The sequence below is a fragment of the Panicum virgatum genome, chromosome 8N (genome assembly GCF_016808335.1).
Source record: "Panicum virgatum strain AP13 chromosome 8N, P.virgatum_v5, whole genome shotgun sequence".
Taxonomy (NCBI): domain Eukaryota; kingdom Viridiplantae; phylum Streptophyta; class Magnoliopsida; order Poales; family Poaceae; genus Panicum; species Panicum virgatum.
In genome coordinates, this window is record NC_053152.1 from 40,348,293 (window position 1) to 40,370,466 (window position 22,174).

Here is a 22,174-nt window from a genome sequence, read left to right on the forward strand (position 1 = left end):
CTAAAGGTTTGGCGAAGTCGCTGACATGAAAAGTAGATGCGATAAAGGTAAAGGTTTTTGGACGGATGTTGTTGATCAAAGTTTACAAATAATGGAGGTCTACTATTTATAGCCTAAACCTAGACCCCGTTGCTGATATGGCGAGATTCGACTCAAACTACAAGAAACAAACTTGTCTAAACAAATGATACAAAATCTAAAAGATCACTTGCTAACATAGCCCCGTTAGCTCTTTCCTTAGCCTCATCAGCTGCGACGCCCATCTTGACCCATAAGCCTAATGTGCCCTTTCCTTCACCATCGGCCCAGTCCTCTATCGGCCCCTACTCATCAGATTGACACGTAACATAAAACGGTGTCAATATCATCTCACCTACACATCCCTTGTGATGGGAACAAAGGTATTTTTCTTTTGAAGTAACCGGTGAATGACCCTTTAGTAACCCTAATGGGTCCTCCACATTAGTACCGAGTAGAAACACCATCCAGTACCAATGTCTAGCCTTGGGTACCGGGTGGTGTTACCACACGGTACTAACACTGCTAGAAAATCTCTCATTAGTACCGGTTGGGAACCCCCGGTTTGTACCGGTTTCCCGACCGGTACCGCTCCTCCGATACTACGCGCACTTAGTACCGGTCAGCTGGCCCGGTACTAAACGGCCTGTTTAGTACTGGTTGGTAACACCAACCGGTACTAAACTGCTCGCCACGCCAGCAGCTAGGCCGAGCAATTTAGTACCGGTTGGTAATACCAACCGGTACTAAACGATTTTTTTTTCTTTTTGATACTTTATATTTGTTCTCTTTTCCTTTCAATTTCAATTAATTAGTATTAGTAGTCATTCTTGCAGTGGTTTGTGTATTCGTACTCGTATCTAGAATTCGTATTTGTATATGGAGCAAAGCAAATAAAAAATTATATACATACATGGATAAAATAAATGTTAGAAATTATATACATACATGCATAAAAGACAATAATATTTACAAGTATGAATTCTCATAAGTTTTTTCCGACAAATTCTTCAATAATTCTAATCATCTGCATCGTCATCGGCACCGGCATCCTTCTTGCGGCGTTTGTTGAGTTTATCAGCTAGAGCCACACTTATCATTGGATCGGAATGAAATTCACCTTTTTGATTTATCACCTCATCCAACAGGAATCCACAGAGTGCTTCTTGAATTGCCCTGATTCTTTCCGGTTCAATGAGGTTCTCTTTCATTCTCCAAATCTGTCAACAACAAATAAACACCAATAGTTTAATTTAATACCTGCATGGAATTAGATACAAGAAATTATTACTAATGTTATACGTACTTCGAAGTTTTCATGTGTCACCCTCTTGGTATCTCTGCAAAAAAGTGCATGTGCTCACATACGTAGTATCCGCAGAGGTTGGTTCCTTGTTTCTGTCTCAAACACTATATACATATATACATATATACATGTTATGAAATATTCATACTGTTTGAATAAATGAAAGTAGATGTGCGATATTCGTATCGGCTTGTTATGGTTGAATTCAAGCTCAGTCGGCAGCATCCTCTTCGTAGTGGTGCGTGCCTGAACCAATTATGTCCGCAAGAAAGGCCTCGTTGTCATCACGGCGAAAGGGTTCCATTTCATTTCCTATGTGAATCAACATATGTTTGATATGCAATTTTATACTAATTGACAATGTATAAAAAATTTACAAGTGCACCTTCAATAAAGCCGTACAACGCATACAAGATCAAAATTTCTAAAATTTACATCATATATACCTTATATAAAATGTGCCCTGGAATTTTATAAAATGTACCCTGAATTTTCTAAGATTTTCTACTAATACACAATTCAACCTAAGCAATATAACTTCAATAAAGCTGTAAAGACATGAAGATTTTTGTACAATATACCTAAGCAATAATTTTCCATACATTTTCCATAATTTCTCGTAATTTCTCTATATTTCCATACATTTTTCATAATTTTTCATACGTTTTCCGTAATTTTCCATACATTTCCCAAAATTTTCCATATTTTCTCCAAATTTTCCATAATTTTCCATAATTCCTCTACATTTTCTATAATTTTCCATACATTTTCTACAAATTTCAACAAATTTAGTATAATTTGCACAAATATCAATAATTTTCTACAAATTTTCTAAAATTTCTACAATTTTCACTATTGCGTATCAATTCCTAACATTTTCCCACTATTTTTATTATTTCTACGTATATATCTACCAAATTTTTACAAATATCTACAAATTTACTATAATTTGAAAAAATATCTATAATTTCCACTATTTACTTCATTTGTATAAATATCTACAAATGTTCGACAAATTTACTATAATTTTTTACATGAAAAATATTGTAACCATTCGTACTATTTTCTATAAATTTTTACGAATGTTCACAAATTTTCACAAATGTTCGATACAATTCATCATTTTCTATAAACGTTCACAAATTTCGTCGATTTTAACAAATGTTCACAAAGTTCATAAATATCTATAGACATTCCATCGATTTGAACAAATTTCTAACAATGTCATAAATTTTCTGCAAATTTCTAACAATTAAATAGCTTTGCTGACGTCAGCACGTACTCGTGCTGACGTCAGCCCCAGTTCTCACAAATGGCGACGGCGGCAGTAGCGGCAGCGGCGTTCGAGGCGGAGGCGTTGGAGACGGCAGCGCTGGAGGCGGCGGCGCCCGAGATTCCGGATCCCCCGGACGACGGCGCGGATCGAGCGACGGACGGCGCGAAGGATCGTCGGAGGGCGCGCGGCGGATCGTGCGGAGGCCGGAGCGGAGGTGGCGCTGCGGACGGCCCGGGCAGCGCAGGAGCCGGAGGCGGAGGGGGCCGGGAGCCGCGCGGCGGCGAACAGCGGCGTGCGCGCGCGAGGAGGCGCCGGCAGCCGGCGTGGAGATCGGGGGCGCCCGCTTCCGAGGAGGAGAGGGCCCGGCGTCGCGGTGGAGGAGGCAGAGGCGCGACGGGGCGTCGGCGCGGAGACGGAGGCGTGGCGCGGCGGCGGGGCGGAGGCAGAGTGGCGACCGGCGGCAGCAGCGGCGGCGAAATCGATTTGGGCGGAGGCGAGAATTGAAGGTGAGGGGGAACGGCTGGGGCTGTGTTATATATATAGTGGTGCCACTTTAGTACCGGGCCAAGGCATCGCCTGGTACTAAACTGGCCACATTTAGTACCGGTCAACGGCATCGCCCGGTACTAACCTGCCCCATCTAGCGGGAAAATTTTCACGTAGCATTGAGTCTAAATTTTTTTATATCTGTTTCAATTGTGTTTTCTGTGCAAACTATTATATAAATGCATAACAATTAAAATATAAGTTATTTCATACACCATATATTACATCAATCACTTGGTTACATGAACATGAAAGTATAACATAATGATTACACATCATTGTTTAATGGAACGTTGACAACCTTTTTTTACGAATGTCCCTTTCTTAGAGTATTCCTTTTTATTTTGGCAAACGTGGCACGGACAACACATAAAATCTTTCGATGACTTGTGGGCCTCCGCTGCATCGAGAAAAGACTTTAGACCATTAATCCACGCCATGGTACACCGGTCGCCGTACATCCATTGTCGGTCCATCGATCTACAATTTTGAATTAAGTAACAACGTTATTTTACTTGTATTCATATCATTTAAATTGGCACATAACATAATGAAATACAACAGCCATTTTTTGCAAATTTAACATTAAAATACAAAATTAATAGAAGTCCAAATTAATAAATACATGTTGCAAAGGCTTTTTTCGGGGTCACTTCCTCTAAAACCATCGAGAATTTTATTATTGGGACCAAGACCGTACTCCTTCATCACGTCCTCATATATACCGCACCGCATCGTGGATATCGATTCTAGCCCCAAATATCAGAGTTTTCACCGAAGGATCAAGGTTAACGACATATTCATGATCCGAAACATACATTTTTTAAACTTCTCGATGGTTTCCATATGAGCCCCAATAAATACATCATTAGAGTGCCAAAATAATGCAACTAAATGCATAACAAATACCAAACGATGCATTCCACAACACATACATAGATTCCACAACACATACACATTTTATTCCACGACACATACATTCCACAACGATCACCCCCACCGGTGCCACTCCCTCCAGCTGCTGAAGCCATATTTTTCTGGAAAACACTATTATTTTTTACAACATTATAAATTCTTACAATTACAATAAAATCTGAATAAATTAATTAAAATAAATCACATTAATTTGCAAATTGATTGAAAAAACTCTTATAATTACAATGTAAATATGTACATCATTATATCCTCATATTCGAATTGCACAGGCACTTACAATGAAGTCTGAAATGTAATGAAATTAGAGTTGCTATTGAGGTATTAATCATCATTGTGTGCCGTGCTATGTCACAGCTCTCTCTAAGCCCTTATTCTTCGTCGGTCTTGACCTCACCCTATCTACATAATGAAGGGTCTAAAAAGAGCTGTGACAGAGCAGGCACAATGTGACTAATGCCCCAATAGCAACACTACTTCGTTTACATTTCACACTTGCTGGTAAGTGTATTTGAACTACAATGCAAAATCACATTAATTCTCAATCAAAAAAACCTGAATAAATTAATTGAGAGAAATCTCTAATTAATTGAAATAAATCTCTATAACTCCTAGTTATTTTGACGCCCTTCAGTTCCAGGAGAACACTTTTTTCAATATCCAGAAACCATCTAGAAGAAAAAAAACTTTATTTTGAAAAATGTATATGTCGGTAACCTCGACCATGCGGTGATGACAATGCCTTTCGGGGGGACACGGTGCGGTACAAGGATGTCACCAATCGGCCAGTCGTAGCACCAACATTTCCGGTTAATAGGAACACAGCATTAGGCACAGGCAGCGTGCTCGTTGATATGCTCTCAGTGCAACAATGGCCACGCTAACTGCGTCAAATGCTGTCTTCGTATCAATCGGAAGTGCTAGTGATGCGACCAGCCGATTCGCGACGTCCATATAGCGTATAGTGTTTCCCCGAAAGGTAGTGTCATCACTATTGGATGGAGATTAACGACGTATACTTGTTTCGAAATAAAGATTTTTTAGCTTATAGATAGTTTCAATGTGAGCCCGAATAAATACATCACTAGAGTGTCAAAATAATCAATTCATAATAAAAAAATCCATTATAATTCTTTCATTAGTTCATTATAAAAAAATTAACTATCCACATTATGGTTATATCTACTACAATCATATGTTTTGTCTACACTCATTCTAAAAATTTCTACTATCCACATGCTCATCTGAATCTAAAAATAAAAAATGTGCTACGGCCATTTGTAATATATAGAAAATGATTGAAAAATATGTCTATAGATTTTTCATATTTAACCTAGCCAATAAACCTACTCCCACATTCAAGTCATCGGTTCTATATATCTCAAATCATTGCACAAATCAAAAAAATCATACTCATCCTCACTATTTCTAAAAGTCACAAATTTCTCTAACTATAGAGCATAAAACGAAGAATAAAGACTATCAATGAAGAGAGGATGAAGTTTCAAACCTTTGGCGTACTTGGATAACTAGAACACTCACTAAAACTAGAACAAATGGCGGCAACTCTCTAATGGAAGGACAACCCCGAGCTGGATCTTCTCTGGTGAAATGGCACTGGCTCGGGCTCGGGGGAGGAAGAATGGTGCCAATTTATAGTGGGCGCATTAGTACCGGCTGGTGGCTCCAGCCGGTACTAACACGCCACATTTAGTACCGGCTGGAGCCACCAGCCGGTACTAAATTTCCTCGCGGCAGTTTAGTACTGGCTGGTGGTTCCAGCCGGTACTAAACTGTCACTAGCTGTCGGTGGCGGATGTCAGAGCCTGTCGGTGGCGGACTTTAGTACCGGTTGGAGCCACCAGCCGGTACTAATAGGCTCCCAGGGCCACTGTTACTTTGGCCCGGTACTAAATTTGCACGTTAGTACCAGCCAAAGCCGTGACCGGTACTAACGGCTGCGGACGAATGTGCGTTTTTCCAGTAGTGTAAAGGGTCTCTGGTACTTTCCATCCACTCAAAAGTACCGGAACAAAGATGACCTGGTACTAATGGTACTAATTGTAGTATTACTACCAGGTCATCTTCATTACAGTACTTTTGAGGTGGACCGATAGACTCTTTTCTAGTAGTGAGTTTCTTCAATGACTTATTTCAGCTCGTTTATCCTTGTAGATGCTTGGCAACATTTCCAATATCAAGGGCCACATAGTTGAATTTGAAAACATGAATGAAAGCACTTCGTTGTCATTGTGTTTGTAACTGGATATAAAAGCAGAAAATATGTGGCTCAAGAGTCAAGGTACATATCAACGTCAATATTTGGTCTCTTCTTACAAAATAATACAATAGGTGTGGCTTTTGTGTTCTAACAAATGTGCAAATATATCGTTATTGTAACTTGTGGTCGCAGAACGGTGAAAGCATGCTGAATAATGATGAAGTAGCTAAAAAAGAGGTTCCGGATCATTGGAATGGTGAAAATGGGCTCTACTGTGCCGGTTTGGCAAAGAGGGGCCTGGCTGGCATTGCCACGGATGCCATGAACATCGCCCATGACATATTATCTTGTGTAGCTTCCATGCATTGATGCTTGATATCTTGATTAATTAGCACTACACAGCCTTTATTTAACTTTGTTTTTGTAGGCAGTGGTTCTGTCTTACACATTTGTGTGTGGTGTATGTGATCAACCTTCATGCATGTTGTGACATATATCATATCATGTTCCTTTATATTTATCAGGAAATATCTAGATGATGCCGTATAAATTTATGCGGACAAGTAGCAGATTCATACATATTTGCAGTAGTAATTCAAGTCCATGTAAGCCACAATGTGCTAACATATATACCATTGTAATTACGTAGTATTATTTTTTGCGGTGATTAGTACTCAGCCAACAATTAAGTATCGTTGCATTTCTCTTGGATCCTTTTGCGTTTGTGGCAACTCGTGCCGCTCTGAATCTTGCTACCGTCTTACTCTGACAAACTTATAACCTCCTGAAGTAGTTGCATGCATCGATGATTCGGCCGGCTGAATTTAGAACCTCCGCCGCTGATCGAATCTCCTCCTTTAATTAGATCCCGTAATGTTCAGAACGTGGGCTATTTCAGCCGCCGGCCTTTTGTTCTGTTCTTTGAATCGAATCCTACGAGAACCCAAGCATCTAGGCCAGGGCAGCTCTCGTGTTAGAGCATCTCCAGCAGTTTGGCAAATCGAGTTGTCATCTTTAATTTTTGGCAAAAACGTTAAAGATATTCCTCCAACAGTTTGGCAAAAGACTTAGCAATTTTTGACAACTTGGGAAAAAACAGCCTCTAGCGCGTAAATATACGCGCGCGGCGCGGTTGGCATCGTGGTTTCTAGTCAGGTGGGAGGATGAAAAAAGAAATAAATAACAGAGAAGGGTTCCTGATTTAAGTTTTCAAGAGGTGGAAGGGCATAAATATAATTTTATTTCTCTCTCAGGGTTTCTGATGTAAGTTAGATCTGGATTTGGCAAGTGAATTATGCCAAACTGTTGGAGATAAGATCTTTTTTTACTTGGCATATCTTTTTAGAAGTTGGCAAAACATAAAATATACCAAGTAAAATATGACAAACTCTTAGAGATGCTCGGTGGCAATCGCCTGTCGTTTCCATGAGGCGTCTCACTAGCGCTGAGATTTTGACAGGCTGACCAGCTCGTCGCCTTGCGCGGCGTGCCTAATAAGCACGTGTGCCTGTGTGGTGTGGCCAGATCTCTCTCTCTCTCGGCATCAATCATGAATCGTGTCAACATCGATCTGCAATCTGTTACTGCGGCAGCATAGTCTAGTACATATCAATGTACCCCATTTCATCAGACGAAGAACTTATAATTTGATCACTGCTCGATTCGATCGACATGTTCCTGGGAAAAAAAAGAATTTTGTTTGTACACAAGCTAAGGTAGAAGACGACCTAACTAGATCGATGGCTCTGAACCTTCGGCCCGGAAGCCTTTAAAACCAACACATCAACTTCGCAAGCATCCACCACTCTTCAAGATCGAGACGACCTTGCTGGCCTGCAGCGGTGGGGAAGCCATGGCGCCCGCCGATGATGCCGCGGCCGTGCCGCTGCTGGCCTTGCCGACGAAGGCCGCAGGCGACAGGCCGCCGCGCCGGAACATGACGCCTTAGCCTGCGCCACGCTCGCCTCCATGACCACTATCCTCATGGGCTACAGTACGTTCTGCCATCTCATCTCCTGCCTGGCAGCAACAAGTTAGTAGCAACTGTGCATCAATGTGCCATGGATGGTGCTTGCAGACCAGGCGCTGTTGAGCAGCGCGCAGCTGTTCATTCGGGAGGACCTGGGCCTCTCCGACGCGCAGATCGAGGTGCTCGCCGGCTCCATCAACGTGTTCATGCTCGCCTCCATCCTCGCCGCCGGCTGGGCCGCCGACGTCCTCGCTCGCCGTGGCACGCTCGTGCTCGCCAACGTCTCCCTCATGGCCGGCGAGCTCGCCAATGGCGCTCGGCGGCAGCTTCCCCGCGCTCATGCTCGCGCGATGCGTCACCAGCGTCGGCTGCGGCTTATCCATCGTCGTCAGTCTTCACCTCCGTCTACAACGCCGAGATCTCGCCGCCGTCCATGCGCGGCTTCCTGTCGTCGTTCCTCGACGTATGTGCCAACCACTCAACCATGAACCCTATCTTCTTAGCTTGTTGTTGATTTAATTTTTGAGCTTAAGCTAAACATATGGTATGTGCAGATGTTCATCAGCGTCGGCTTGCTCCTTAGCTACGTGTCGAACTACGCCTTCGCCGGCTTGTCGGCGGTGCACCTAGGCTGACGCGTCATGTACGCCGCCGGCATGCTCCCGCCGGTGCTGCTATAGCTGCGGCGTGCTCGCCATGCCGGAGTCGCCGCGGTGGCTCGTAATGTGCGGGCGCCACGCCGAGGCGCGCGCGGTGCTCCTGCGCACCTCAGACACCCCGGCGAAGCCGACCTCCGCCTCGAGGAGATCAAGCAGCAGGCCAACGCCGACGACGGAGGCGGCGGCAGCGTCTGGAAGGAGCTGCTCGTCCGCCCCTCGGCGAGCGTCCGCCGGATCCTCATCTGCGTGGTCGGGGTGCACTTCTTTCAGCAGGCGTCCGGCATCGACGCCATCGTGCTCTACAGCCCGCTGGTGTTCCGGCAGGCCGGCATGCTGTCGAACATGGCCGCGCTCGGCGCCACCGTCGGCGTCGGGGTCGTCAAGATGTGCTTCGTCCTGGTGGCCGCGCTCTTCTCTGACAGCCTCGGCCGGCGGCCGCTCCTCCTCACCAGCGCGGCGGGGGTGGTCGCCTCGATGGCGGCCCTGGGGGCGGCGCTCAGCAGCGCCGGCTCGGCGGCGAGCGTGGCGGCGACCGTCGCGTCGGTGCTGGCCTTCATGGCGGCGTTCTCCGTCGGGCTCGGGCCGCTGGCGGGCACGTACAACGCCGAGGTCATGCCGCTGCGGCTGCGGGCGCAGGGCACGAGCCTGGGCATGGTGGTGAACCGGCTGACGAGCGCGCTGGTGAGCATGACGTTCATCTCGCTCGCCGACGCGATCACCATGCCTGGGTGCTTCTTCCTCTATGCCGGGGTGGCCGCGGCCGCCTGCGTGTTCGTGTACGCCCGGATGCCGGAGACAAGGGGCCGGAGCCTCGAGGACATGGACGAGCTCTTCGCCAAGTGATCATCCTCGATGGCTTCGATCTGCAAAACCCTTTGTGGGTATCTGGGTGTTTATTTTCACGTTACAAATGGTGTGCGAATTCACGCCATTATTTATTTATTTATTTAGTCATACAATTTGTCGCATCTATCACATTTTGTACTCTCTAATTAATTCAGGATTTATTTTTCAAAAAAAATGATGGTACGATACAAAGAGTGTGGGTGGGGAAGGTGTTGATGACGCTAGGTATAGAAAGAGTTTCGAGGAAAATTTTAGTAGGAATAATTTGTCATACATCGTGTTTCTAGCCATTTGTGTACTACGTGAAGCATTCAAATTGATGCTATAAATCATGCTCAAAATGGCGTCGTGCTACAGTTACTCTTCTTTCCTAGTTTACATTTCTGTATTTGCATTATGTTCATACTAACACATTAAGATGCCTCACACCGAGTCATGGTATATATAAAGTAATTTTCTAGAAGGGTCACCGTGTCATCCAACACCATTGCACGCACAATCATCCATACTTTGCATTGTCCTTTTAACAATAGTTTCCCAAATTTGATAGCAACCATGTTCCCACGCAGTCAAAAGCAATGTACGCGTCAAAGAAAGATATATATACTTCTCTCTTAAGCAGACCTTCACAGTCCATCAAGCAAACAACAATCAACATTTCTCCAAAGGCCTACCTTCACATCTCGCTTATTCTTCACCGTAGTTTTTCAGCTTTCTTCTACTCAATGGAGGAGCAAACTGTAGTTCTCATCATGGGCGTAGGCCCAGCTGGCCTTGCGACAGCGGCATGCCTCACCAAGCTCTCTGTCCCTTATGTCATCGTTGAGCATGAGGATTGCAGTGCCTCCTTGTGGCGAAACCGCGCCTACGACCGTCTCAAGCTACACCTTGCAAAGGAGTTTTGTGAGCTACCCCATATGCCGTAGCCAGCAGATGCCCCAACCTACATCCCAAAGGATCAATTCATGAAATACCTAGATAAGTATATTGAGCATTTTGATATCCGACCAAAGTATCATACTACCATTGAGTCATGCACATACGATGAAAATAGAAAGTGCTGGTTCAGCGTGGCACGTGACGTGGCAACATTTGTGGTTGTTAGGTACACAACTAGGTTTCTGATTGGTGCAAGTGGTGAGAATAGTGAAGCAAACATTCTGGTGATCCCTGGGCTACATGACTTTGCTGGAGTGGCTATCCACTCATCCAGGTTCAAATCTGGTGCTGCCTACTCAGGGAAGAAAGTACTCGTGGTCCAGAAAAGTGTACCCAGAAAGACAACACCATTGAAATTGACGACCACGATTCAACCTCGGAGAATACGCACATACCCCTGCCTCCGCCCCGCTCCCCCGCCTCCTCACGCGGCGGCCGGCTTGGACGACCCAGGTTCGAATCCTGGGTACTCCATTTTTTTCTCCCTAGTTTCTTGTTTTCCTCGCGGCCGAACCGTCACGCGCGGCCGGTCTCGGGAGCCGTCATCAGGCGCTTGGCCGAGAGGGGGAGTGGGGAGGAGGAGGCCGCCAAGCGCTGCACAGGCAGTCCGCCGACGGATCTGGGTGGGACGGCCGGCCTAGGGGCAGCGAGCCACCGGAGGATCTCGGGGCGCCACGAACCCACGGAGCCGCACGTGGTGGAGCGCACGTGCGCCGGAGAAGCGGACGTCGAGGTGGTGCGTGAGGATGCCGCCCGCTGACTCGCCCGTGATGAAGACCCGCCTCGGGTCGGCAAGCTCGGACAGCCATGGGTCGGCGACGTTGGAGGAAGTAGGGGAGCGAGCAGCCTGGCCACGGAGCCAGAGGAGAACCGCGGCCACGTCGTCGATGGCGGCCGGACGGCGATGCTCAGGGTCGAGGCGGTAGTCAACGACGCGGATCCAGGCTCCACTGAACTCGCGTAAGTTAATCCCCTTCCCCGTTCTCGATCTCCTCTTCGATGCCCTGTGCAGAGGAGGGAAGGTAGCAGCACTGTCTTGCTGCTGGATGCTGCACTCCTCCATGCAGCTCCATCAGACACTTGTTCCGATGCGTCTCGGTAAGTCACATGGATCATGTGCTTTCATTAATTTGTACTGCTTTAACATTGGAAGGGAAGAAGAACAAAGAAGCTAGATGTGTGGCGCTCACTTTTGACCTGATTTTGCTGTTATTTTTGGACGATGATGGTTGAGATGAGCAACAGCTAGGTCACTGTTGTTGTCTATGGCCCTCGAGAGGTGGATTTCCCTACTCTGGTTACTGTGACTTTCGCATTCTTATGGGCACAACAAGTTTGAGAAAATGCTTTTGAGAGGGGATTTTCTTATGGGCACAACATATTTGTGGCATATAATTTTAGGCCAATAATTTGGTGCTTCTGAAATGGAATTTTAGTACACTGTGTTGAAAAATAGAGGAGTGCAGGCAACTGAAAGGTTTTGTCGTTACGAGAAAATGGAGTGCATCTCGAGCCAGCGCTTGTCAAAATAATGCTGGATAAAGGCATATTTTGTTTGGCTACATGAATTTGCTGATATTTTCCATGCTGATATTTCCCCTGTACTTTTATATTGCAGGTTGTTCGCAAACACCCAAGCAGAAAGTTATATGCATATGGACCTGGTATGTTCTAATATATTTAGTTCTACATGTACCACTTCTTTTAAGAATATAGTGTATTTTTATTTAATTTCAGATCCATTAATGTGATGATGTGTAAAGAATATAGTCTACACGAGAATGGGCACTTGTACAACCATATAGAGTTAACCATGGACATCATGTATGCACGATAAATTAAGGTCTACTGTTTTCAAATAAAAGTTGATGGTTACCTATTTATATACTATACCCATGGTGCATCATGTATGCACGATAATATAACACGGGGTTTCTTGAGTTTTGTGTCTGTGGTTTCAAGAATAAACACCTGATGATTAGGATGTCCATTTGCTGATCTGATGCCTTGTCATTGTGAAGAGTATTGCATTCTTACACTATAAATTTTCAGTTTCTCTTTCTCATGGACTCTGAACTTCCTTCTGATTTCTCACAGGATTTCATTGACATTGACACAGACAACAATACCATATCCAGCTGAAGTTGCAGAGTCAATTTATCAAGTAGAAAAAAAAAATCCCTGTAAAACATGATGATGAGGACTGTCCTTATCAAGAGATGGATACTGCTTGGAAGTTAGTGCTTACTATTTCGCCTACATTATGTCATCGTTCTGTATTTTCATTGATGACGTCCTGCATTTTTGAAATTGTTACTGAAGCAGTGGGTTTTCTCGAGGTGCCTCCATCTACTGAGGCGTGACAAGGTTTGTTTGAGCAGAATTTGCCACCACATTTTGCTTCATCGCTCAACACAAGTACATATAGAAACCACACAGGTATGTTCATGTTGACTACATTACAGGCATCACCAGCATGGAAGTTGACAATCTCGGATTGGCGGAGTTGCTGGAAACAAGGATCTGTACCTCGTCACTTTTAGTAAGAGAGATTTCTATTTGACTGTAGGTTTTGTATTTTGAATCGACAAATATGTGGTGAGTTGAGCCTTTTGAGGTAAGGGTACCTGCCGACCTGCCTCTTGTCTATTGCTTCGTACAAATGTAGGATTTGAAATATATAGTTCTGAAAAAAGTATGCACTCCAGGCTTGAGAAAGGAGTGTTGAAGTGGACTTGAGATAGTATGTAATTTTCTAGAGGAATACTAATTCTTTAGTCATTTTTCTGCAACACTAATCTGCACCATTATTACTGATCCAAAATTTGTTGTCGCAGGGAGGGAACAAGATTCTGAGCTACTTCCAGTGCTGTATCAAGGCCTCAAGAGGAGGCTGCCTCTGTGAAAAATTAGGTCTCAATTTTGCTAAATATCCAAAAATGTGTAATATATTTACTCTGATGGCTGTCTTGTCGATATGTATGAAGAACCAACCAGTTTTATGTCTGTTTGTACAAGCCGTCGTTAATTTTTTTTGTGATATGTGCTAACTGTGATCTAATATGTTATTTCGTGTACTTCTGGAATTTAGCCGTGGCGTTAGCACGGGCACCTTACTATAGGTTTTAATTCATCATAAGCTTTGCAAGAAAAAGTATGTATATACTACCAAACATGTGAAAAAAGTACTGAAACACTTTTGGAAGGACCAATATGATAATCTATACACATCTGCGTTGTTGTGTCCGATCCTTACAAATATATTTATGTGATGCGTTATATGCTTGCAGGTACATGTAATGACAAAAGAAATAATACGGTTGGGCATGACATTGGTCCAATATACCCCCGTGAATGTTGTGGATGACCTTCTTGTGAGGTTGGCAAATTTTGTGTTTGGTGACCTACTGTCACATGGAATTGTGAGACCAAAAATAGGTCCTCTCCAACTCAAGGCAGAAACTGGTCGATCTGCTGTGCATGATGTTGGGACCGTGGATTTAATCAGGAAAGGGATTATCAAAGTGAGCATATTTTCTCATGCAACAAAGTAATGTTACAATAAAGTTTCTTCATCAATTTATTCATGCTTATTTACCATTTCAGGTGCTTGGAAATATTTCCAAAATCAATGGCAACATAGTTGAATTTGAAAATGGGAAAGAAAGTGCTTTCGATGTCATTGTGTTTGCTACTGGATATAAAAGCACAGCAAATACGTGGCTCAAGGTAGCAATAGTGCTAATGCTTGGCTCTTTCCATGCAATTAAACTATTTCAAACTACACGTGTGTCATTTGTCTTTTGACAAGTTTATAATTTATTTTCTAATTAATGATTTCAGAATGGTGAAAGCATGCTGAATAATGCTGGATTGCCAAAGAAGAAATTTCCAAATCATTGGAAGGGTGTCAATGGGCTCTATTGTGCTGGTTTGGCAAGGAGAGGCCTGGCTGGTATTGCCATGGATGCCAAGAATATTGCCAATGACATTTTGTCTAGCTACCATGCATAAATGTGATACTTTAGATGAACTAGCTAGACATTAACTGTATTTTCATTGGTGGTTGTTCTATCATTTAGCCACATCATTGATGGTTGTTCTACTGATCTTCATGTTGCGAGAAGTAGTTTGTACTTTGTATTGAACTAATATTGCAAGACCACAATTCATTGTGACATACTGTGCTACCTAGTGGAATGATGAAATATTTATTACATATTTTGTACACATGAATAGTCACACAACAACAAGCATACTTTCAGAAAGATGTCGTGGAATATTTCAAAATTTATAGAGTGACAATTGTGTTGTGTTGCCACAACAATGGAATTTCACCACTTTGACTGTCCAACATATACCATGGCGGTGCACAGATGAAGACGCATAAATGAAGACCACTGTAACAATAAAATATATTGCATAGAAGATTAAAAATTGTACGAGCAATCCAATTGGGTAGATTGAGAATAAGTTACGAAAACAAATTAATGTGACAAAAAAAAATATATTTAGAAATCTGAGTTAAAAAAAACCAATACCAAGTAGCACTAGAAAGTGATGTAAAGTATTACACTATAATTCTGCATGGTCAAAATATTATATATTATAATATGAGTTTTTATGCCTTTATTTAATTTGTTACATAAAAAACACATTGAAAACACTTATAAAAAAATTGGACTCAATATGACGAATTAACAGCATAAACCTATATTCTGTGTCATAAAGTGATGTAAAATATGACACTATAATTTTGAAGGGTCAAAATTATATATATATATGCATTTTTATGCCCCTATTTAATTTATTATAGAAAACACATTTGAAACACTTATAAAAGAAAATTTGGACTCAATATGATGAATCTATATTCTTTGTGATGAAGTGATGTAAAGTATGACACTATAATTTTGCATGGTCACAATATTATATATATGTATTTTTATGCCTTTATTTAATTTATTACAAAAAGCACATTGAAAAAACACTTATATAAAGGAAATATAATAGAAATAGGATTGAGGCGGTTTAGGGGTTGTTTGGATCCAGGAGCCAAACTTTAGACCATGTCACGTCAAAGAGAATCTTAATATTTAGAAGTATTAAATAAAGTCTAATTACAAAACTAATTGTAGAACTCTAGGGCTAAACTGCGAGACGAATCTAATGAGGTATACTAATCCATAATAAGCGGATGGTACTGTAGCATCACTGTATGAAATTATGGATTAATTAGGCTTATTAGATTCGTCTCGCGAATTAGCACTCAGCTGTCAAAAAAGTTTTATAAACAGATTTTATTTTATACCTTTAAATAATAAGATTCCTTTTGATATGACAGGGGCTAAAAAAACTGCCGCAACCAAACAGGGCCTTAGTACCGAGTGTGTGCTTTGCTTGGTAATAAATTGCCTCCACCATTTTTTTCCGCTAGAAGAGGCAGTTTAGTACCGAACATAGCCATGGTCAGATACTAAACTGCGCTAGCCCGGTACTAAACTGCGCTTCTATATAGCCCCCACCCCCCCCCCCCCCCCCCCGCCCCGCACTTAGCATCGTTTCAATATTCCTCGTCGTCGTCCATGCCGTCTTGGCCATCATGGCACCACGCCGTCATCGCCCTGCCTCCCCCAGCCGCGCCGCCCCGACCTCCGCACCTCTCCTCCACCGCGACATCGCTCCGTCATCCCCGCGTTGCCGTTGACACCACGCTCGTCATCGCCCTGTCTCCCACCAGCCGCGCCGCCCCGATCTCCGCGCCTTTCCTCCACCGCGTCGTTGCTCTGTCATCCCCGCATCGCCGCCGACGCCACCCACGTCCTCCTCGTCCGAGCGCTGCCGCTCCATCCCTACCACGACCTCGTCCCAGCTCGGTCCTGGCACCGTCGTGCCCTAGACCTCCGCGCCCGGCCTCCACACCGCCGTGCCCTGATGACCCCCGCCTCCCAATCCGCCAATACGTCCTCCACGCACCCCTCCCCCCCTCGCCGGTTGGCCGGCCTAGCCGCCTCGCCAGCACTGCCACCCCTCACTGGGGTATGCCGGCACGCCCGGCATGACTGCCCGGCCTAGCCCCGCGCGCCTCAGGTGACGTAAGCCCTACGCTTAGCAGTTCTATGTGCTGATGTCAGATTTTTTTATTTTTTTATTTTTGTAAGTATGATAGGAACTTGTAGGAAATTTTGATGACCTATTGTATAAATTATATTTTTCATGGCACTTTTGGATTTTTTTTTACCAGTTTCATTTTAGTTTTTTCAATAATCATTGTTGCCTTCGTTTAGCCTCTAAAACTAGTAGAATCTTGTTTTCGCACAGGATTCGAAATGAGACCCAGTCATGAGGACGAGGAGTTCCTTCACACTATAATTCGTGAAGTTACCCAGCATGAAGGTTCTTTCGAACATGATGCACCTGGGGATGGATGCAGCCACTATCTCACCGATACTGGTGATGGCTATGCTGAGCAGCCAGAAATTGACGAGGAAGATGGTTGGTGCCGAGGTATATGGAATAGTGCATATATAAATATGATATGAATTCTCTATGTATATACAGCATGTATTAATAAATATTTTTCCAGGCATCTGGATTGAGGAAGCCAAAACAGAAACGAGGCTCGAAGAAAAAGATGGAGGGGCATACCAACATCACCTTAGTGGGCTCAGACGGTGAATCAAAGGTTCATAAGGGTGCCAAGACGACATTGGTCAATCAATATGGATATTTTGTTAGGGAAAACATCGCCATTAGCTACAAGTTATGGAAGAAAACTAAAGCCATAGATAATGATGCAGATATCATGCCCGACAGTGAGAAGGAAATGTTACGTAGAGATGTGAAATTACACTTCAATTTCCCAGATGACAAAGAAAAGAATTGGATCATGAAAAAGATAGTTATTGCTTTCCATACGTTCAAGAAAACTTGAACAAAGACTACGCCAAAAAGGACCTCATGCCTGACTTTGAGAGAAATTTCAAGAAGCAACGTCCTTTTTGGATGCATTCATGCAGTACAAGTTGTGCGAGGACAGTGAGGTGCGAACAAGACGGAACAAAGATAATGCGAGCAAAAAGCAGCACTTCCATCATCTTGGACAAGGAGGTTATTCGTCGGCGATTCCAAAATGGTAGAAGATGGAAGAAGATCTAATTGCAAGAGGAATCATACCAGCAACTTTCAACTAGCCATTGTGAGCAAAGTATTTGTTCTATGCTCATGGATGCACAATAAACATGGAAGATGGATCATTTGTGACTAGCCACGCCATAAGAGAAGCAGCCGATAGGATTGATACTGCAGTAAAGGCCATTGCTGAAGGCACTTTGAAGCCTGACGTAGAAAAACAAGCTGACATATGCTCTTGGGACACAGACCATGAAGCAAGACACAGACCATGAAGCAATCTGCAGATGGAGTTGTGATGTTCACAGCTAGAGTTAAAGATAGCCATATATTTCAAGCTAACTGACCTATGGATTGAATTTATTAGTCTTTGGTTTCTATACCATCAAGAGGCCCTAGACAAGTCCCTTGTCAGTGCATTTCTTATGTAGGTGTTTCTTCTCATTTCTATATTCCAGCTCTACTACGTCTGTGTTTTCTCATCCCCTCTTTTGTTTCATATCAAGTAGGATGAAGGCGCAAGAATGCCGAAGAAAGGAGTAAACATCAGCTTCATGGATCCGTATATTATAAATAGAATAGTGTAATCAAATGGAAAAAATCGGATCGTGAACAATATATTCAGGGCCTTAGATATAAGCAGCATTGCATTCATTATGTTGCCTTGGATAAGCAACATACATGTACATGCATTCTGTTGTCGTACAATTTCAAGTGAGTCCTACGACTCTTTTTTCATCCTTCAATTTGATAATAAGTATATCCAACATTTCATCTATATATGTGTATCAACAATTTTCACTAGATCTTGCTCTATATCGAGATTGATCGAGCCCGAGTTGTGGTGTTGGAATCACATACAGAATATCAAAATCTCGTAGACATCCTCCAAAAGGCATGAGCTCACTTTCTCAAAAGACACATAGGAGTCACATACAGGCCATGTGAATTTCATATCAAACTTTGACTTTCTGGTATGAATGCAATTCGCACATTTATTTTATAACCCATCTATATATAGTGTTTGAGACAAGCATAAGAAAACAACTTATATGACTACTACGTATCCACATGTTTTGCGGCTGAAAAATTGATACGAGGAGTCACCGTACACGTACCGAAAAATGATACATCTAATCTTTTGAAGCTGCTCTTGCTGGGCTCGGTTGGGCTGCTAAGGCTATTGCTGCGCTGCTAAGCCCGTGGGGGCGCATAATATTGGGTCGAGGGGGATACTTATTGGACAAAAATCTAGGTGCAATAACTATTTTTTTCTTTTTAATTTGAGGGTGCAGATGCACCCGCACGCATGTGCTAGGCTTCTCCCCTGAATACATACGATTAATATATATGTTAACTTGAAATTAAAATATTAAATTTTTTACTATTCTACATGTACTTGGAAGAAATTAAAAAATAAAAATTTTGTAAATAATTAATAAATAACTAAATTAATATGATAATGAGAAAAGATATTTTCAATTTTCAGTCATATTTGGAAACAAATTACTTAAATAAAAAGCAGTTGTACCTAAATTTTTGTGTTATTGCCACTACCACAGCTACTTCCTTTGCTGCTTTTACAACCAGTTAATAATTGCTTCGATCACGTATGTTTACAACTTGCTTGAGCAGTTGTCTGGTACTACATCACAACAATTGCCAACTTCTAACCTCCAGATTCACTACGATATTATTTTGAAAAATGTTAGAAGATGCATGCTTCATGCTTCTCCCCGTGGTCGAGCTAAGAATATAATAAAAAAAATCACTACTACAAAAACGATTTGTAGGAATGCCTAGATTTTTTTTCAGGGACGGACCAAAATTTCACCCGTTGGAACAAATGAAGTGGGGTTATTGTAGCATCCGCACTGACCCTAGAAATGTATTTTTAGGCGCCCCTAAAAATAAGCGTAATTTTTAGGGGCGGTTCATGGTGTCACCCGCCCTTAAAAAGAGCATTTCTAGATATAGGTGATGGCATGACCCGCCTTTACAAATGGCTCCATGCAAAGAAAATTCATAACTTTTTCATATAATCTCAGATGAAGTCAAACTTTATATCAAAATTGTAGAGAATGATGAGATCTAAAACTTTTTAGTTGATAATTTTTTTCATTTAAGATCATCTAATGGTCCCAAAAATTATTATAAGTTCGCTAATAGCTATAAATATATAGTATCTCATGTAACTCAAGTCATACTCTAAGGTTTTCACAATCTTAACCTTTATATACACTAAAATATACTTGGCATATTTTTTATTTCTATAGTTTACAATAACCATAGTGTAGAAGTTTCACATTTTTTAATTTATTTTGCTATATGTAAATAATTAAATAAATTTTTAGATAAAATAGAAAAATATTTTTAGGGGCGGGTGATGGCGTCACCCGCCCCTATAAATCAATTTCTGAGTTAATATAAAAGAACAGCATACCCCATAGAGTCACAAGTGGCTGTGTAGTGTAGTGGAAAGTAAGGTTCGTGCGAGGCTGGAGTAGGCGGTTCGAATCCTATGTGATGCAAGTGTGTATATTTTGTCAAAAAAATCGTAGCTTGACAGGTCTAGTGGTGGTGGCTGGTTGGCTAGAATAATTTTTTTCTTTTTAATTTTGATGTTTTCAATTTTTTTGGACCTTTTTTATTTTCTGGACATGGATTTGTAGGGGCGGACCATGGCATGACCCGCATCTAGAAATCAATTTTTTAGGGACGGGCCACGCCGTGACCCGCCCCTAAAATTACTTTTAGGAGCGGGTGCATTACCCGCCCCTGAAAATGACATTTTTAGCTGCGAAAACTAGGGGCAGGCACCGCATCCGCCCCTAAAAATGCGTTTTTACCCGCCCCTAAAAATCTTTTTTTGGCAGTATTGAATATTGATGTTACAAATTGATTGTAATGTGTGGGTAGCTAAGTAGTAGCTTCACCATTGCATTCATAGAGCCTTGACATGCTCTTCATCGTATTGTCAACATCTCAAACACCAGTGTTGTCGATGATATCCCAACCTAGCCTAACGATTGTTAGGGTCTGTTTGTTAGGACTTCCTCAACATCTTTTGGTGAAGTTTTACCAAATACGTAAAAATAAAAAGGTTTCACACAAGAAGCCCACATGAAACCGCAGAACAACTGACAATAGAGAGGTAGAGCCCACTCTCACGCCGGCAACCCGGGTTCGAGCCCCGGGGCTGGCACCGGGGGGGCCCTTCGTTGCCCCTCCCAGTGAAAAAAAAAAAGAGAGGTAGAGCCAAAAAAGTGGCTTCACCAGCTTGTCCTCCCTCTTAACCTCTAAAGTATTCTTAAAATTACCATATCAACATTAAGAAGCTGATTTACTAAATATTTTTTAAAAACAAATTCAGCTAGAAAAGGTGGTTTTACCACCAAAGCCAAAGTTAAAGCCATTTTAGAAGGATCCGAAGTGATACCAAACAGACCATCGTTGTGCAATTTAGGGAGTGTGCCAACAACCACCAAAATTATTGGAATGGCCATGGAGAAGCACAATTTAATAATTTAGTAGTAGTATCTTACAGAGAACAACCGTGATCAAAATAGAGGAGAGAAAAAAGTTAAAACATGTCAGATATTTCAAGAGAGTGATGATTGATCATACAGGATTGTGAGCATAAGTAGAAGATTATATCTTGCCAGCTGCAATAGTGAATTTGTAGACCCCATCCCCATGCACAACACATGATCCAAAAAAGATGCAAAAACAGTAAGGTAGTATGTGTGCTTGTATGCATGGCGCTTTTGGAATTGAAGATTGGAGAGTAAAGAAAAGAAGAAGATTATTTACTTCTATCAGTATACATTAAACGGTCATCTAGATATTCTTCTAAAAATCTAAGATTTTTTTCATGCATAGTGATTAGAACTACCAAGTTAAAAAATTGAATTGCCACTCAAATATTAGAAAAAATCATATCAAAAATATTTTAATATAATGTAAGCATGAGGCGTGAAATATATAAAAATACATTTATATATATGACCCCTTAGTTATTTGAAATAAGAATTACAATAACACTATCTAAAAATTATATAAAGATTGGCAAAATCTAGCTAGCCATGGCGCGGGGCACCGTGCTAGTTAATCATAATTGTCCGGTATTTTCATAATTCTAACATGTTTCTTGAATCACCCATGCATAATTCTTTAAATCAAACACCATGCAAAAGTAAAGAAAAAATCAATCAAGAATTTCCACAGTTTGTTTTGAAATAAGAAATACAGTAACACTGTCTAGAAAATATATAAAGATTGGCAAAATCTAGCCAGCCATTGCGCGGGGCACCTTGCTAGCTAATCATAA

At 42.2% G+C, this 22,174-nt stretch overlaps 1 protein-coding gene and 1 pseudogene across 33 annotated transcripts; both read left to right on the forward strand.

Moving 5' to 3' along the window:
• Window positions 1-8,152: 8,152 nt before the first annotated feature.
• On the forward strand, window positions 8,153-9,771 carry LOC120686758 (annotated as a pseudogene).
• Window positions 9,772-11,358: 1,587 nt separating this feature from the next.
• Window positions 11,359-14,913, forward strand: LOC120685782 (probable indole-3-pyruvate monooxygenase YUCCA10). 33 transcript variants are annotated; one of them, XR_005679759.1, is made up of 6 exons: window positions 11,370-12,377; window positions 12,811-12,949; window positions 13,095-13,152; window positions 13,283-13,330; window positions 13,422-13,626; window positions 14,004-14,148. XR_005679759.1 is itself a non-coding variant. In XM_039967871.1 (5 exons), exons 3-5 carry the CDS (start codon window positions 14,013-14,015, stop codon window positions 14,725-14,727), a joined length of 519 nt encoding a protein of 172 aa, XP_039823805.1. In that variant the 5' UTR covers window positions 13,422-13,456; window positions 13,551-13,626; window positions 14,004-14,012; the 3' UTR covers window positions 14,728-14,913. The 33 variants fall into 33 exon arrangements, 2 of the variants coding, with proteins under 2 accessions (XP_039823805.1, XP_039823804.1); XR_005679760.1 differs by having other exon boundaries at window positions 13,551-13,626; XR_005679754.1 differs by having other exon boundaries at window positions 11,371-12,377; window positions 12,811-13,152; window positions 13,422-13,456; window positions 13,551-13,626.
• Window positions 14,914-22,174: the final 7,261 nt, after the last annotated feature.